Source organism: Bicyclus anynana, chromosome 16 (assembly GCF_947172395.1).
Source record: "Bicyclus anynana chromosome 16, ilBicAnyn1.1, whole genome shotgun sequence".
NCBI lineage: Eukaryota > Metazoa > Arthropoda > Insecta > Lepidoptera > Nymphalidae > Bicyclus > Bicyclus anynana.
The window spans coordinates 13,699,137-13,717,881 of NC_069098.1; the positions used below are offsets into that span (position 1 = coordinate 13,699,137).

General features: G+C 36.3%; 2 protein-coding genes across 5 annotated transcripts in view; both read left to right on the forward strand.

Moving 5' to 3' along the window:
• The window catches only part of LOC112057155 (uncharacterized), a 228,179-nt gene that overhangs the window by 42,591 nt on the left and 166,843 nt on the right, over positions 1-18,745 (forward strand). The gene's annotated exons all lie outside the window — the stretch shown is intronic.
• The window catches only part of LOC112055387 (alpha-(1,6)-fucosyltransferase), a 52,155-nt gene continuing 34,899 nt past the window's right edge, over positions 1,490-18,745 (forward strand). The window contains exons 1-2 of one of the 4 annotated variants that reach the window (XR_008251565.1): positions 1,490-1,575; positions 11,484-11,677. Coding sequence is in view for 1 of the 4 variants with exons in the window: in XM_052886181.1 (XP_052742141.1) it covers positions 11,541-11,677 (137 nt within the window). In the remaining 3 variants the exon portion in view is untranslated. Of the gene's footprint in view, positions 1,718-11,483; positions 11,678-18,745 lie in introns of all 4 variants that reach the window. The other 3 variants (XR_008251564.1, XM_052886181.1, XR_008251566.1) reach the window with 3 other exon arrangements.

An 18,745-nucleotide genomic window follows, 5' to 3' on the forward strand; every position in this document is an offset into this window, starting at 1 on the left:
AATGGTTATTGTTGTGGTTCCGGTGTAACGGTATTCGAAATATTACGAAAATAATAACAAATAATGAGTCGCAAAATAAATTAAATATTATACAATAGTGAAGTGTGCAGTTGTTGCCTGCACCAACAAAACCCAAACAAAACTAGCGGGAATTTCATTTCACAAGTAAGTATTCAAATCTTTGATTTTTCTGTTGATATTGAGTATTTTAAAGGTATTTTTTTTTAATTAGGCCCATTGACTAATTCAAAGCTTTACAATAGGTGGTTTTATGGGCAATCCTTTAAAGAATTGAATTATTTCACAAGTTTTGGTTTGACCGTATACGTAGTGTTGGGAAAGTATTGTTTACATTATCGATGAATAGTGAACGATTGATTTGTTTCGCTATATCACCGAAATAAGCGAAAACGTATAAATTAATACATTATTTTATGTTCTGTATGTATAGTTATTTTATATTTTTCAGATTTCCAAAAAATCATGATTTAAGACAAAAATGGTTAAACAGCATTAACAGGCCTAATTTCCATCACGATACAGCTGCATATGTAGTGATCATTTTAAGAAGGATTACATTAATTTAACATTATGCTTTCCGCGCCTCAAAGACAATGCCTGCCCATCTATCCCGGTGAGAATCCTTTTTCATAGTATTTATTCTTGTTTGTGATAATATAGGAATTACCTCATTTTAAAATATCTAAATAATAGCAAATTTTAATTTTAACATTTATTTATATAATTTTTTTTATTGTGTCCAATAGTGTAAGAGAAAGATATCATTCGCAAAGCCGGTGTTGTCTTAATTTAAGCAATTTCTGACAGGACCACATGAAACAACACTGTCTGCAAAATCTAAATATATAAGATATTCTCACATGGCTTGAATTAATACATCACCGGCTTAGCACCGCCTTCATACTGATCAGCAGGTAGAACATATTTTGATGTTATTTTTCACTTTTTAGTTTAGTGGGTACGTTTTTAGGTTTTGAAGTCGGTTGTATTTTTTTTTATTAAAATTTTTATTATTTTTCCATTTTTTAAAATTTTATCTCAAACAAATACATCAGACCCCTAATGACAGTCACAACCAAATCAAACAAAGAATACGTCAAAAACAATCAGATGGACATAGAGAAGTTTCACAGGACGTAAATGATTACTTTACATGGCGCCCACGTGCTTCAAGGCGGAGCTTGTAATATTAAAAACAACGTAAGTGAGAATGAGACAAACATATTTTTACTCTGATGGTTCATATTTTCATCGCACTTAAAATAAATGAGTTTTGAATTTTTTGAATTTTAGGGCCGTTCCTCCTTACTCTTTCTTCATTGCTGCCATCTGGCTCTGTTTTTTTTTTGCTTTTGACTATTTGACGTCTGTCTGTGTCTGATTCTGACGTTTGTGAACTCTGTGATTGTCTGTGATTCTGTGTTTCTAACTTTCTAGTCTATAGTCGTAGTAACTATTAACTAATCTGTGTCTATCATAGATATATTCTAAGTCTATGGTGTCTATAGTGATCTGTGGCACAGACCACAAATGAGCGCTCAGCGTACAGCACAGGTGAATAATTTAAGCGATAAAATTTTAGGTGGTTTTAAGTTTGATGTTAAAAAATATAATTATTGTGGACTGTAGTTGTGTATAAGTGTACAGTAAACTTGAAAGCTGAGGACTGGGTTTTTAAAGATCGTATTCGTACCAGGTAAGCTGGAGCTTTATATTAAACTGTACTTCAATAACTTTTGTCTAAACTCAAAATTATAGTCAGAAATAGAAAATTTAATACGTTTTAAAATTTAATTGAAAGTACCGATCAAATTTTTGATGTTTTTTATCTACCGTGTGATAATTTGATACGTTGTAGCTCCGCTAGTGTCCTATACCTACTTTTACCAAGATTGGTTTTAAATTTGTAAATCATTGATATCCGGAGTCGAAGAGTTCATGGGTGAAGTTTTATCGGCACTGCCGTTGTTGAAAAAAAGGAGGAAAATTTTAGTAGGTACACAATGCAAATTTATTATGTAGCTTGAAATTGAATTTTTAAGTTTAATAAAGAGCTGACTAGAACGGTTTAGTCATGAGTTATGATACGTACAATATATGTAAAGGTTTCTGAAGATGATACAAAATTTTTTCAAATATTTTCCTCCTAACAACTTTAGCCAGTAAAAATATTATATTAATTTAAAATACCTTGGTATTTTAATTTATTTAATACTAGCAGATATCCCCATAGTTTCATCCACATAGTTATCATTCCAGTGCAAATATTGAGATAAAATATAGCCTATGTGCATTAGGTACTGTTGGTAGAGTCACTTTTCAGTACACACAGATCTAATGGTCGGAGATCTAACATTTCATAAGTGCTTGTAAATTAGCCAATTGAAATAAATTAATTTAGAATTTAAATCGGATGTATGTAATGTTTTTTTCCTTTTTTTATTCTTTACAAGTTAACCCTTGAGTATAATCTCACCTCATAGTAAGTGATGATGTAATCTAAGATAGAAGTGGTAGTATCTAACCAAATATTAGAACCTCAATAGCTCAATGGTAAAGCAGTTAAAACTCATCATCGATCCCCGCCCCCCTGGACTATTGTTGGGGAATGGAAATATTGGTCATATTTAAAAGATATGGCAAATATTCTGAAAATCATATACTCCAAAGAGCAATTTTATAAAAATAAAAAAAACATATGAATGGAATTTGTTTATTCATTCTCATGTACCTAAATCTGTATTTTGAATTTGAAATTACTACTAGCACTATTAGCAATTGCCTATGTCTTCATCTTAAACCTGTAAATCAGGGCCTGTTGCTAGAGACAAATATCTTAGCATTCCATGGATTCACTGTGCGGGTGCCGGTCCATAGCCTGGTAGAGAGAAAAACTCGGAGCAGAGTCCTGAACTTGTGACTACAGGATGTAGGGTTAAAGAATTCCTTGACGATCAATCAACACTCCTCGTTCTCTGCTTGTGTTGTTCTCCCTGCCTAGCCTTGTAATCAGGGCCTGTTGCGAAATCTATTCTTAGTGGACATCTATGAACTATTAACTTCTCCTCTGCCTTTCATCTTGAGATACATGTATCTCAAGTGGCTTTTGATGTAATGTTTAGATTGCATTGTTTCCATAATTGTCTGTCTACAAGGCTATAGTAGCTATAGTGTTATAATAGTGTCATTGTCTCCTATTAATAGATTATGATTCTCTCAATGTTTATAATTTATTGGATAATGAGTATGCTGGTACTGTGATCTGTTTATTGTTCCAATGTCATAATAGCCGATTTCCTGTTCCCGTGAGAATGCAAGGATAAATAAAGAAATTAAGTAAGCAAATAAAAAATCCCGACTGCATAAATTATACAAAAACTAAAAAGAAAAAAACAAGCTCAGTCCAGAATTGTAGAGAGCAATTATTAGAAAACAGTCGGGACGAAAATCATTCTATTCAATAGTATAGGTCCCGACTGTTTTCTAATTGCTTTCTACACTTCTGGACTGAGCTTGTTTTTTTCTTTTCAGTTTTTTTATACTTTATGCAGTTGGGTTTTTTTATTTGTTTAATTAATTATTTATTTCACACTTTTTAGTTACGATAGATGGTTAATTTCAGATGTATTTATTACGTTTATTACAAAGTAAGATAATTTATACGTCCTTGTTCCTAATTCTTATAACTTGGGCATCTTTAAGATGAGAGTGAATAGGCATCTTCTAGGCAAGTGCCTACCACCTTAGGCCACATCTACACTTACCATCAAGTGAGATTGTGTTCAAGCGTGAGTTTATTTCTTACATATAAAAAAACCTATGTAAGAGCTCATTTAAAGGTCATAAGCCATAGGCAAACTGCAAAGTAAATCTTTAAAAATTCTTTTCATACCCTTTTTGTTTTTTTTTCTGACCTCGATTGTAATACTGTGTACCTATTAGCAAATGTCTATTATTGTTTTGTGAATGAGTTACAGACGATTTGTCCTTGCCTTGTTTTGTTGTTACATGTTACCTTACGTGTTAACTAACAACCGTTTACTGTGTAAAGTTTCTTTCTTATGTTAATTAATCATTCACAAACTACTTTATTACTACATATTTATTGTACTACAGTTATTTGGTTTCTGTTTTTCAGTTTGCACCTAAGAATTTGATATTAGATACCTAAACATAACGTATGTTTTGTTCTGGCCAAGACTAGAACGACTTACGGACAGTAAATTTTAAATAATAATAATTTAGTTTGCTTAACAAGTATAAAGGTGAGAGACCTATTTTATATCATGATATACCGCGAACTTGTGTAAAATTAAATTTCACGCGGACGAAGTCGCGGGTGCCCGCTAGTATACAGGGTGCTGGGGAGTTTTTCCCAAAACTTCAAGGTTTTGACGTCCACTTGTTGGAGTCCACATATAGATTATATTCTTTACCGAAAAATAATTAAAAATGTTCAAAGAACATGTTTTCTATATTTTCAGTGTAAATAACATTTTTTTTTGTAAATAGAGCTTAAAGTGTGTTAAGGGACACACTTTAAGCTCTATTTACAAAAAAACGCATCTTTACTATTATGACGTAGTTAAACTTTAAAATTTTAAAATGCAAGTTTGCCTGTGGCTTATGACCCTTAAATGAAGGAAAGTTTTACATGGATAGTCGGAATTTTTTGAATTACTTTGTATGAAAACTTAAAGTTTATGTTTTAATTAAAAATATATAAGTTATGCAGTTCGGCTCCTATAAATGGACTCGTCAACACCTTGAAGTTATGGGAAATACATCTCACTCCCTAACACTCTGTATATATGTGTATAGATTAGTTGATTTCTCAAAAAAGGTGTAAACAGACACTGGCGAGCGGCGAAGCATTAGAAGTAGGCGATCATTATTTCGCTGCGCTGTCGATTCCATTCCGCGAATTTGTACCAGGTGGCAGCTTTATATACGAGGAAATGCAAAAGGTCACGAAATCTCGTAAACTGTTTGACGTACAAAGATGAAATTTGGCCGCGATTAAGTTAAGAACGGATTTAGCGACAGGGCCGGATTAGAGAGGTTTACAGGGCGAGCGAAGTCGTAGGCGTCCGCTAGTTTAGATAAATGGTTTTGTGAAAGTTATTATACGGTCCATGACAGGACCAGTCCTCCCTCATTATAGAAGAGGGGATAAGGAGCTTATTTACAGTGATCAGTGACGTGCACAAGGTTTTCAAATTGGGTATGCACTATACATAAAAAATGAAAAATTCTTTGTCTAAATGAGCCGTTTTGTAGGTACATTTACACGGTTGTAGAGAATCAAGTGTTTAATGTAGCGAAAAGTTATCATATTGTTATCACAAGGACAGATTTTTCTCCGGATTAGGTACGTTTGAGCTCATTAGTGATGTCGCTTTGTAGCATAACAAGGCTATATAAATGGTATGTAATTTGTCTGGTGGTAGGCTTCGGCCGTGGCCAGTTATCGCCCTACCGGCACGTACCGCCAAGCGATTTAGCGTTCTGGTACGATGCGTAGAAATCGTCAGAGATATCGGTAGAATAAACTTGGACCTTCTTCCGCTTCCATCTTAGATTGCGTCGTCATTTAGCATAAAGTGAGAGCGTATGCGTATGCGTGATAGCCCAGTGGATATGACTTCTGCCTCCGATTCCGGAGGGTGTGGGTTCGAATCCGGTCCGGGGCATGCACCTTCAACTTTTCAGTTGTGTGCGTTTTAAGAAATTAAATATCACGTGTCTCAATCGGTGAAGGAAAACATCGTGAGGAAACCTGCATACCAGAGAATTATCTTAATTCTCTGCGTGTGTGAAGTCTGCCAATCCGCATTGGGCCAGCGTGGTGGACTATTGGCCTAACCCGTCTCATTCTGAAAGGAGACTCGAGCTCAGCAGTGAGCCGAATGTGGGTTGGTGAGAGCGTAAGGGCCTCAGACCAATTACCATAGGACCTGCCTCGCTAGACGTTACCCCTCTGTCAAAAATATATGACCACGATCTAAAGTGTTTATAAGTGTGTATACAACGTGTCCCAAAATTCAACGATAAGCGGGCGCCAAAAGATTGACCTGCTCATGAGCACTTAAGGAAAAATAATAAAAAAAATATACCTAAATTTTTTTTTTAGTTACAAAATAAATTTTAAAATTCTTTGAAAATTTACACCTTGTATGATATTTTGAACTACCGCAGCTACAATTTCTTAAATATGCTTAAGATTTTTTTTGTATCGGAACCTAAGTAGTACTACTATTCACCACAACTCTTAAAAACACCACAATGCCCGCAGTTTTTACACAAAAAAATATCAAAATATTTTTTTTCCCTCAAATTTTTAAAGATTTTTACTTTCAGTCTACTTTGACTCATGGTCTTGCAAAAAAAAGTATGAACACCGCTATGGCAAGTTATTTTCAAAGTTGACGCAACTAATCAAGATTTCAAAATAGTATAATACCCTAGGATAACTAGTCACAAAAAAAAATATGCGTACCATTTGTAAACAAGAACCAAATTTCTTAATTGTTCTTGTTGTTAGTAATAAATTTTACTATGTTCCAAAAATGTGTTTGTTATTTTAATTACACAACATTAAAGTAAATGTTCGAATTGTTTTCCACCGGCATTAATACAGGCACGACATCGCCTTAAAAACGACCGTTTTATTTTTCGCGCATATCTTCTAGCATTGATATGTGCCGCAGCCTGAGTGATTTTTTGCCGAAGCTCGTCCAATGTCGTAATCGGTTTTGCGTAGATCCTGTCTTTGAGACAACCCCAATAAAAGAAATCCAGGGGGTTTAGGTCGGGTGATCGGGGTGGCCATAGGATAGGACCAAGTCGCCCGATCCAACGCCCCGGATACTCGTGGTCTAGGTATTGTCTCACAGGACGAGCGTAGTGAGCTGGGCAACCATCATTTTGATACCACATATTTTGAAGGTCGCTTAGGGGGACGTCTTCTAGTAATTCTTGCAAATCATTTTGTAAAAAGTTCAAATAACTGTCCCCATCTAAGTTTCCTTGTAATTCAAAAGGCCCAATCACTTTTCCATTTAAAATGCCCGTCCATAAGTTGACCTTAAATTGATATTGGGATTTGTCTTCTCTCATCAGGTGCGGATTCTCATTGCTCCAGCTGTGTAGGTTGTGAAGATTTAAATAGCCATCTTTCTTGCAGGTTGTTTCATCCGACCATAGTACTTTATCCAAGAACTGAGGATCTTCCCGATGCTTTTGAAGCATCACTCGGCAAAATGCGATCCGCAGTGGATAGTCCCGTGATAGTAACGTTTGTACACGTCTGTAATGATATGGGTGTAGCCGATGACGTTTTAGTATTCGATGTGCTGAACTTTTTGGGATTCCCGTAGCTGCTTCTATGGCACGCACTGAGGTAGTTGAATCAATGTTTATTTCATTGAGAACTTCTTCATCGCATTCCGATCTAGGTCTTCCAGCGTTTCTTCTAGCTGACGGCAAACGACCCTCCGAAAACGCTTGATGCACATTCATAAATACCCGATAATCTGGATATCTTTGAGCGTTTGGGTACCTTTCTCGATACAATCTGCTAGCAGCGTTAGCATTGCACCGACATTCTCCATAAATGAGATGCATGTTAGCGTATTCCATCGGCGTGTATGGTTGCGGCATGATAACGCTAAACAGTCCAAAATACACCAAAAGTCCAATTCACAAAACACAGGCACAGTCCAAAATAATGCCAGGTCAGTTCAGTTTGCAGATCACTTAAGTCCAGTCCAAAATGCAAAGCCAAAAGTCGTTAGTACGAGAGCCACGTCAATTGAATACGGAAAGTTGCGCAGTAAACAAAGGAGCAGAGCGTACTGACTTGCTGGGAACAGGATTTTCTTTACCTGCATCATTGTCATTCAACAAAGAACATCTGTCTATCCCTCTCTAACGTATACTTATCGCTATCTTTCTCTCTCTCTCTCTCTCTTATTTTTAAATGTTATCGTTCGTTCCATTAAAATTCTAGGAAATTGCAACGTATGACTCACATCATTTTGTGCATAAAGTAAAAGTGATTTCTAGGAGCAAAAACATTTTAGAAATTTAGTTCTTGTTTACAAATGGTACGCATATTTTTTTTTTGCGACTAGTTATCTTAGGGTATTATACTATTTTGAAATCTTGATTAGTTGCGTCAACTTTGAAAATAACTTGCCATAGCGGTGTTCATACTTTTTTTTGCAAGACCATGAGTCAAAGTAGACTGAAAGTAAAAATCTTTATAAATTTGAGGGAAAAAAAATATTTTGATTTTTTTTTGTGTAAAAACTGCGGGCATTGTGGTGTTTTTAAGAGTTGTGGTGAATAGTAGTACTACTTAGGTATCCGATACAAAAAAAATCTTAAGCATATTTAAGAAATTGTAGCCGTGGTAGTTCAAAATATCATACAAGGTGTAAATTTTCAAAGAATTTTAAAATTTATTTTGTAACTAAAAAAAAATTTAGGTATATTTTTTTTATTATTTTTCCTTAAGTGCTCATGAGCAGGTCAATCTTTTGGCGCCCGCTTATCGTTGAATTTTGGGACACGTTGTAGAATCTGTGTTATAATGACACGTGTGTATATTACGATTTAAATTTATAGTTGTGTGTAGTGTAAAAATACAAGATAATATTTATTGGTGTTAAATATTTTCGATGTGTGTGTGATGGTGAATTTGAGTCCAAAAGTAATTAAGATCTGCAAGGCAAGGGCTTGTCATTAAATAAAAAATAAAAAAACTATAGAGCTCAGTGATGGACGAAGCGACGGGTGCCTTAGACGAATGTTAAATTTGGAAACTACACAATGTGGACATATCTACTTTTATTAGTTTAATATTAACTAGACGACGCCCCGCGTTTCTCCCGCATAGTTCCCGTTAATTATAAAATATAGCTTACTAGCGGACGCCCGCGACTTCGTCTGCGTAAAAATTGATGTAAACTTCTCTACCTCTACCTTACCCTGCTCGTAAACCTACCCAACCCTACCCTACCCTACCCCTACCTTACTCCTACCCTACCGCTAACGCTAACACTACCCTCCCCCCACCTTACCCCTACCCTAACCCTACCCGTAACCTATCCATACCCTATCCTACCCTACCACTAATCTACCCCTACCCTACCCCTACCTTACTCCTACCCTATCGCTAACCCTAACCCTTCACTACCCCTACCTTACCCCTACCCGTACCCTACCCCTATTCTACCTTACCCTATCCTACCCCTATCCTACTCCTCCCCTACCCTACGTATATACGTTCCATATCGTTCCCCTACCTCTACCTTGCCCCTACCCTACACTACCCCTACCTTATCCGTACCCTACCCTACCCTACCCTACCCTACACTTTCCCTAAATTACCCCTACCCTACCTCTATCCTACCCCTTCCCTACCCCTATCCTATCCCTACCCTCAGCAAAATTGGTCCAGCCTTTTGTGCGTGGTGCAATGACCAAAAGACTATAATATCCCAAGCGACTTCTATGCTAATACTATAAAGAGGTAAAGTTTGTGTGGTTGTCGGGGGTAATCTCTGGATCTACTGGACCGATTTGGAAAATTCTTTTACCAATAGAAAGCTACATTATTTGCGAGTGTCATAGGCTATGTTTGGTCCTCATATTCACACGGGAACGGGAACCACGTAATTGAAACCGCGGGGCGTCATATAGCGGCATTTCTGCGACTTTCAGAAATTTTGTATTATCTCCGAAACTATATAACTAATTAACATACTGTAAAGGGCAAATCTTATCTCTATAATATCCTTGTGATTATTAAATAATTTATTTTGATAAAGATTTAACTTTAGTTGTGTAAATAATGACGTAAACCTTAGTTTAAAATTTAAATAATTTATTAAAGTACTAAAGGTACTATATCTGCTAAAATATAAAAGATAGATATATGGTGTCGCGGACTTTTTTGTAGAACTTTTAAAGGTTCAAAAAGCCTCCATACATTTATTTCAGTTATACGCAATGGTTGAGGCAGCGCATGCGAATAAGTAAGTTTTTCGGTCCGACCTGTAAGGGAAAACCCGCGATAACTCAGTAGTTATATATGATAGAAATATAAAATATAGCCTATAGCACTCCCCGATAACGTAGCATTCTACTGGTGAAAGAATTTTTAAAATCGGACCAGTAGTTCCGAAGATTACCCCATTAAAAGAATTGTTACAAATTTACAAACTTTACCTCTTTATAATATTAGTATAGATGACACTCATATATAACATAGCTTTCTATTGGTGACATAATTTTCAACTCAGTTCTGTAGATCAAGAGATTACCCACTAAGTTTTAAGCTCACAAAAAGACATACTCACAAACTTTACCTTTTTATAATACAGCGGAAACCCCGCAATTTTAATTTCCGCGTAGGTCCCGTGCGGGGATAAAATATAGTCAATGACACTCGAAACTAACGTGGCTTTGTACATATAGGTAAAAAAACAATTTCAAAATCTTTTCAGTAGATCCAGAGATTACTTCCTAACAACCTTACGAACTTTACCTCTATAATAATACTTAGATGAGATGGTCTCGTCCACTTAGTATAGATTGTAGATTATTACTTATAGGTAAAGTCTAGGTCCTCGATACGTAGGCCCCTGACGATGGCGCGGTTTCTAACGTACCATAGAGCGTCCATAAATATGTAAGCACTTGAGTAAATATTGAATTGTACGGATCATTTGTGTTAATTGTTTTGTTTGTATAAAGAAATAAAGAAATCTTCCAACTTGTTCAAACATTATAATGATCTAACAACACTGCAGTTAAGTAGTAATAAATAAATTGTAAATACATAATGAACTGCTTTGTGTCATTTTTAATCAGTCAAACTTTTATTTTTAATTTCGGTGAAACAATGGAATTATAATTTAATGTAGGAAAATGTTTGACTGAGTCGCTCTTATCTTAGCGAAACTCATCACAAAAACCACTTGACGTGGTAAGTTGAAATTTAGCAGGGAGGGTGTTTTTTTCAGAAGACGTCCGCTACGAATTTGCTGTGTTTGTTTCTTATGATAGCGAAACTTCACTCATCACAAAAACCACTTGACGCGATAAGTTGAAATTTGGCAGGGAGGGTGTTTTTTTCAGAAGACGCCAGCTAAGAATGTATTTTGCGAGAGTGTCGGATTAAGGAGCTCTAAGGGCGGACGAAGTCGCGGGCGTCCGCTAGTTAGACGTGTCACACAATGTAGTTTTTTTTTAAATTTTACATCGGCTTAAGTGACCTCCATCAAGTCATCATATCAGCAGATGGACGTCTACTGCAGGACATAGGCCTTTTGTAGGGACTTCCAAACATCACGATACTGAGCCACCTGCATCCAGCGAATCCCTGCGACTCGCTTGATGTCATCAGTCATCTCACTGTTCTCCATCAAGTGACTGCTTGTAATTTGTTACAGATTGAACCACTGCGATGTCCTAACTCCTAGAAGAGAAGAGCCAAGAATGCACCGTTCATGATGAAACTCTACCCCACCGGCCACTCGGGTCTCAATGGCTACTTTATGATGTACCTCACCAAATGGAAGCGAGTCGCAGTACTCCTGCTCATCATATGGATCGCTGTCACATACCTTGTGATATCGCCGTTGAGGTGAGCAGCTGAAACCTCATTAACTCAGACTAATTACATAATCATCACTAGACGTTACTTTTCTGTCAAAGTATATGATCAACGATCTAATGCTGTTATAAAAACTGTCTCTGTAGAATCGATGTTTCATAGTTATAAACTTTTTTTTTCGTGTTGAGTAAGTGCCGATGGCTCCATGTGGGACCACTACGGCGTCACCGGGGGGGTTTGGGCGAGCACAGAAGCATCGCCTGATGAGACCCGAAGGCTGAAATAAAGATAGAGGATGGAACGACTCTCTAAGGGCGTCTCCTATGAGGCCTGAGCCTTAACCACATTTTGCTTTGCATTAAAACTTTAAGATGTCAAGTACAGTGTGATGTTGCTGTCAAGGTAAGAACCTCCAATCACAATGAAGCTGGGGTCTCAAACTCTCTTGGGTTAGGGTTAGGTAGGGGCATGGTAGGGTAGGTAGGTAGGGGTAGGGTTTCACGCGGACATAATCGCAGGCTTCCGCTAAAAGATGTTTTTGCTTTGCAACTCCTTCACACTCTGAAAACGTTAAGAAGGATGATAACCAGCAAACCCATGACCATTTTAACCATTGCTACAAAGTCTATATAAAATTATTATTCAGTAGGTAGTAGTCACAAGATTCGACCGTATAGCATGGCACATTAACTATTAACTCGGCACGGAGCGGCACGCCAGTATTCATTCAGCCGCCGACAACCATGAAATTCACATAAGGACACCTTCTATTGTTGTACATGTTAGGGCAATGCCTTATTAGTACGTTGCGTTACTTCGCGTCGTCGCAACGTCGACGCAACGCCGTTTTTCATATATTTTATGCTAAAAAGTCCGCTGTGCCTCCACTTTTTAAATCTCTTGATGTATTTTCCATACTATAATATGTATGTTCCTATTATACATACTTGTGTTTAAACTTTACTCTGGGATCACTATATATGGCTAAAAATTGCATCAAAATCAGTTGAATAATTCAAAAGGTCCAAAGCTAAACGAACAGGTTGGGTTGGGTGCGCTGCGACGACGTGCGTCAGCGCAAAGCAGCCTCCGCATTCTGTAAAGTTACAGCGCTATGACATCGTTGATTTCCATGGAAACTTCATTGGTAGTGACATTTTATTTTTCGCATCCCAAAGAAATAAAGTTCAATTTTATAATAAAACTTGTTAATGGCGAATATTAAATCAACGAGTATAAAATAGCGGAATCACATCCTACTCCTATACTACAGCCTTTCTTTATGAGTACTATTTACCAACAAAGAAATTAGAAATGAGGGTAGAAAACGCATTTCATTTCATAACTTATTTATTTTTAATTATGTATGGTTTGTTTTTAAAATGTTTTATAAAATATAATAACCATATCCAACTGTTTTAAGCTTATTAATCAATTTTATTTTCATTAATTTAAGAACAAGGTAATTATAATTATTATTAGGTGTGAAATGACTAGTGATTTATACCTTCACTTTAAATTTGTTTGTTGGTAAACAGTACTCATTAAGAAAGGCTGTAGTATAGGTGTGGAATATAATGCCTTGATCCGTTGCGGCGACGCAACGCAACGCCTAATGAGGCGTCGCCCTTAGACGAAAGCATGGTTAATGCAAAGCTTTCGGGCTTGGATAGGAAATTTGCTTTATTTATGTATAGGCAAAGTATACATGACCCGGTGAACGTCATACAACCACACGGACTTATATTTAACTAGATACTGTTTGTTCAAATAATATTCGATACTGGGCCATATTAGCCTAATTCCTCTCATTCTGAGACAAGACTCGTGCTCAACAGTGAGCCGAACATTGGTTGTTAATGATGAAGATGATACGAGTATGACCCGGTGAAGTTCGTAGTATATATACCATCTCGCAAACTTAAATATTTTGTGTCGCATTAAAAATTAGTTTAAAAAAGTTAAATCTAGTATCATAGGATTTAATTTAGAATTCGAAAGTGCAACGAGAGATTGCCGAGAGGCACGGAAGCCGCCCGAGGACTCATGTTGGACTGTAGGCCTGCGATAGCCAGACCTACCTAATTTCATGAGGCCTGAATGTTTATCAGCCTGTGTTCCTACTATAATGTATCATACACAGTCAGTTATGGAGTTAGTTAACTGTGAAGGCTTTGGAAGAAAGCAGGTTAGAAGGGTCCATAACTACATACCCTCAACAGTTCAAATTTGAAACATATCTGTACTAATATGAATAAGCTCTGAAATTACTGAAAAATTCTTTCACTGTTAGAAAACTACACTATCCCAGGGTGCTATAGGCTATATTTTTTCCCATATTCCTACGGTAAAGGGAACCACGCGGGTTAAACCGCGCGCCATTTACTATTTTTTATACTTATCGAGTAATCGAATATGACTGATCGAATCAGATCAGCAGAAGAACCAAAGTTACCGACATAACTCAAAGTTGAAGTGACAATGAGTAGCTGCTACAGTTCGAAGAGCCGCTGGACATTGCGGTCCCAAGGTGCTGAAATGGCGACTCCACACCGGAAACAGTGTTGGTCGAATGGTACCTAACGACAGAGAGTCAGCCGCTGGTTGCAGGCGACTCAAAATCTTATTGTTTGGAAGTTTTTAAAAGAGGCCTATGTTTAGCAGTGGATGCCGTCTGGATGCTAATGATGAATATGATGAACATGAGAAATCATTTCACCAGTTGCAGTCGGACCATTGAGGTTCTGGACCTTTGAAAGTTGTTACCTTCCAATGCACACTTATACATATTTGTCTACTAATATTATAAACGCGAAAGTTTGTTTGTATGTTTGGATGTTTGTTACTCTTTAACGCCGCTACTACTGAATCGATTTGGCTGAAATTTGGAATGAAAATAGATTTTACCCTGGATTAACACATACTACTACTTTTTATCTCGAAAAAACTAAATTGCTAGTTATCTATAGATGGAGAATTGACTGACAAAGTTTCACCCTTCATAAAATGATGCATGAGGTAGGTCTGACAACTGCAGGCGCTCGTTCTATGTATTGTTGAAAACTACAAAGTACCGAGACGGGGTATGTAAATAATGTAAGCGCACTACCCTCGCCGAGTTCTGCTTCGAGTAGCGAAACTGCGAAGTTTTACTGGCGCTCGTCTGGCGTCGACTTTATACAGGGTGGAGACGTTTTTAATATTAAATTTTCATTTCGAATTCACATTGTTGGGAGACACAATGAAGATGGTGACACGAATCTACTTTACGTTAGATTAGGATGAATAGATCTTAATGTACTGGTCCAAATTGGATGCAAATTGGATGGAATATTGGCTTATCTTAGTACCCATAACATAGGCTATATGTGTATTATGTAAGTACATATATTTATTTATTAAAAAACTATGTTATCTAGTTACTAGCTGACGCCGCGCGGTTTCACCCACGTGGTTCCCGTTCCCGTAGAAATACGGGGATAAAATATAGCCTATAGCCTTCCTCGATAAATGGACTATCGAACACTAAAAGAATTTTTCAAATCGGACCAGTAGTTCCTGAGATTAGAGCGTTCAATCAAACAAACAAACAAACAAACAAACTCTTCAGCTTTATAATATTAGTATAGATAGTTATCGATATACCATGGTCCGATATACCCACATGCTTGCAGCGCTATAGTTATTGTGTATGTTGTGCATGACAGCTTGACATGAAGTAAAAATCGCGACCAACATGGTGAGTGTTACTGGACGTCATTCCGGCAGCGCTGCAGGCATGTGGGTGGGTAGGCGAGCATGAGCCGAGAAGTTGAAGTGGCAATGGGCAGGGCATAGTTTGAAGAGCCTATGGACGTTAGGATATTAAGGTTTTGAAAAGACCACTCACCAGAAAGCGTAGTATTTATGGATCCCTGGAGTGTTATTACACTGGTTTTACATATTATTGTCTCGAACTGCTCGCTCTGATATTGGTGTTTAAAGATCTAACTTTATCACCCTGAGATCGCTAACCCGCATTAAAACATCGTGGTGAGTCTGAGCTCGATATCTACTCTCCTATAAAAGGAGGGAGGTTTTAAGGGTTAAGGGTCTGTAGGCTGTTTATTTCTCCTTAATGGGACCTCCTAGTGTCATCGAGTGTTTTGGACTAGTGCAGAAACATCGCCTGATGGGGCCCGAAGGCAGAACAGAAGAGATTGGCATAAAGACCTTCTAAAGGCATGTCCTGTGAGACTCGGACTTCGGCTTAGAGAGCCGTTAGAAAAGGGTGTTTTGGCCTGAGTGTCCGTCCGTCCATCATTTGAATCTATACTAATATTATAAAGCTGAGTTTGTTTGTTTGATTGAACGCTTTCTTAAAGTTTAAAATTAAGATAAACACCTACCTACTGACATGATTACATTAAAATGTGTGTGTGTGTTTTTTCACAAAATTAATGTAATAATTGCTTTTAAATGTTTAAATAAACAATTCATATTGTTGGTAGTAATGAAAAATCTTATCTTGAAATTTCTCGAGTACAAAAAGTATTAATTTCAAAATTGAAATTAATACTTTTTGTAATGAACAATTAAGCTTCTTCTTGAGCTATTGATTGACATTATTATTGATGTAGGTATTATCAAAAATATAAAAAATATGCAGAAATATAAAAAATGTCATTTGTAATTACGTAATTTCAATAACCATACCTTACGCCGTCATTTTTACTCATAATTACATACAAAAATTCAATTAGGTTCCTAAATATATCCTTAAACCTATTCTTAACTGTACATACATAGCTAATAATATATTGCTTCATACAACCATTCCACTAGTTAATTACAATTATATAAACAAAAAGATGGCGCAAATTCATACAAACATTAAATCATAGACATATAAAGTCCATTATTACTTCCCAATAATCTATTCAAAATCCCTCACGGAGAAATGTTTCATACTAACGGTGGAATTCATAGTCGTAGTAGGGGGCCCCTAAGGGGATTATTCAGCCGCTATGTGTCGAATTCAACCCCTACGCGTTTCATAGACAAAAGAAACCCCTCATTTGACAGGAGCTGGCGGCTGACTGCTGAATTACCGATATTTGTCAGCCAAACCATCCCCTGGCATTTTTTTTTTGTTGTTATTTGTGATTTATTTATTAGAAAGTGGACGTTCTGATCGTTATAAGTGAAGTTATAAACAGCGAGTTATATCAGTGCCCAAGATATATATTCGCAATTGCGTAAACCCAGTATAATACTATGGCGATATGGAATGTACGAAAGATTCTCATATTAGGCATAATATGCCTCTGTTTGATGAAGAATGAACACAAAAGACCAAAAGAGGAATACCAATACCGCTAGTATTATACATTCTAGCAGCACTTCGATTCTATGAAACGGGATGTTATCAGGTACGTACCTTTGTTCATTATCAATAATTTTTTGTTCATGGAGACGCCGCGCGGTTTCACCCTGTGTGGTTCCCATTTCCGTAAGAATATGGGGATAAAATATAGCCTATAGAGCTCGGGGATAGTGTAGCTTTCCAACAGTGAAAGAATTTTTTAAATTGGTTCAGTAGTTCCAGAGCCTATTCAAAACATACAAACAGACAAATCTTTCCTGTTTCTATTATTAGTAAAGATAAATTAGGAGTAGATATAAAACCAATTAGCCCAGTGGGTATGACCTCTGCCTTTTATTATGATGGTGTAGGTTCCCAACAGTGATAGAATCTTTCAAATCAGTTCAGTAGTTACAGATCCTATTCAAAACAAACAAACAAATTTTTCCTGTTTAATATTAGTATAGATAAATTAGGAGTAAGTCAAAATCCATATAGCCCAGTAGATATGACCTCTGCCTTCTATTCGGAGGGTGTAGGTTCAAATGCTGTCTGAAACATGCACCTCCAAATCATTTCAGTTATGTGCATTTTATGAATTTAAATGTATATTACATGTCTCATACGGTGAAGGAAAAACATTGTCTCTACATGTGTGAAGTCTGCCAATTCACATTGGGCCAGCGTGGTGGACCTTATCCCTCTCATTCTGAGAGGAGACTCATGCTTAACATACTCATGATGAAGAATTTAATTAGTTTGTTTGTTTGTAATCTAACCTATATAAATGTTAGGTATACCTATCTAGTTTTGATTTAGGAAATATATAACCTACATGTTTATTTTCAAAAATATAACCTACATAAATGTAACTAACATAATGTTTATTTTCAGACTGTAGGTGCAATCCATCAAGCATTCTATGAAATAACATAAATGCCAAAAGTCAAGCTGTATTGATGTCACGCATAGGTATACATATAAACAACCCTGGAGGACCCTATACACAGATTTAAAGAAACCGGCTATCATGGCAGGGAATAGCAGTGATGAGCTCTGAGAATACTGTTTTACCAAGAATACTGAGAATACTTTGGTTCTTGAAAATCCGAGTTTTCAGATCACAGTAATTGGAAGACCCACATACCTTGAAAAGTCAGCAGCATTTAATATCAAGGTAGTAGGAGTGAGTGCAGTATGTTGTAAGGTGGTCACTCACTCTGAAGTCCATAACAATAGAAAATGTATACAAATCTTAATTGAATGAAATTTATTGATTCACATCTTTAATAAAGATAATTATTAAATGTTTACTTCTGCATTTTTCATTTAAGTCTGGCCCTATAAAAATATACAATAATAACAATAAGTTATATGTAAATTATGTATTTATTGTTGTTATTAATTAAACTTTGTATCAAAAGGATATAGGTTTGATTTTAGAATTGCAATAAGTACTGTGTGGTTCATTATTATCAGCCCATTACCGGGCCAAGCCTACCTCCTAAATATATAATTTTATGTGATCTAAAGCTTTGTGAAATGCAATTTTACCACTATTCCTAAGGATAAGCTACACTTATATTTATTTACTGCACTTACTATAAATTGTAAGAAAATACAGCATAATAGTACCTACTTGTAATTATTTCAGGTAATTATAGGTGGTTTTGAGTAAAATAAACAAATTTCCTCTTACAATAATTTTTTTATTTCAAGTAGGATTCCACATTACAAAAGTATGAAATATCAAA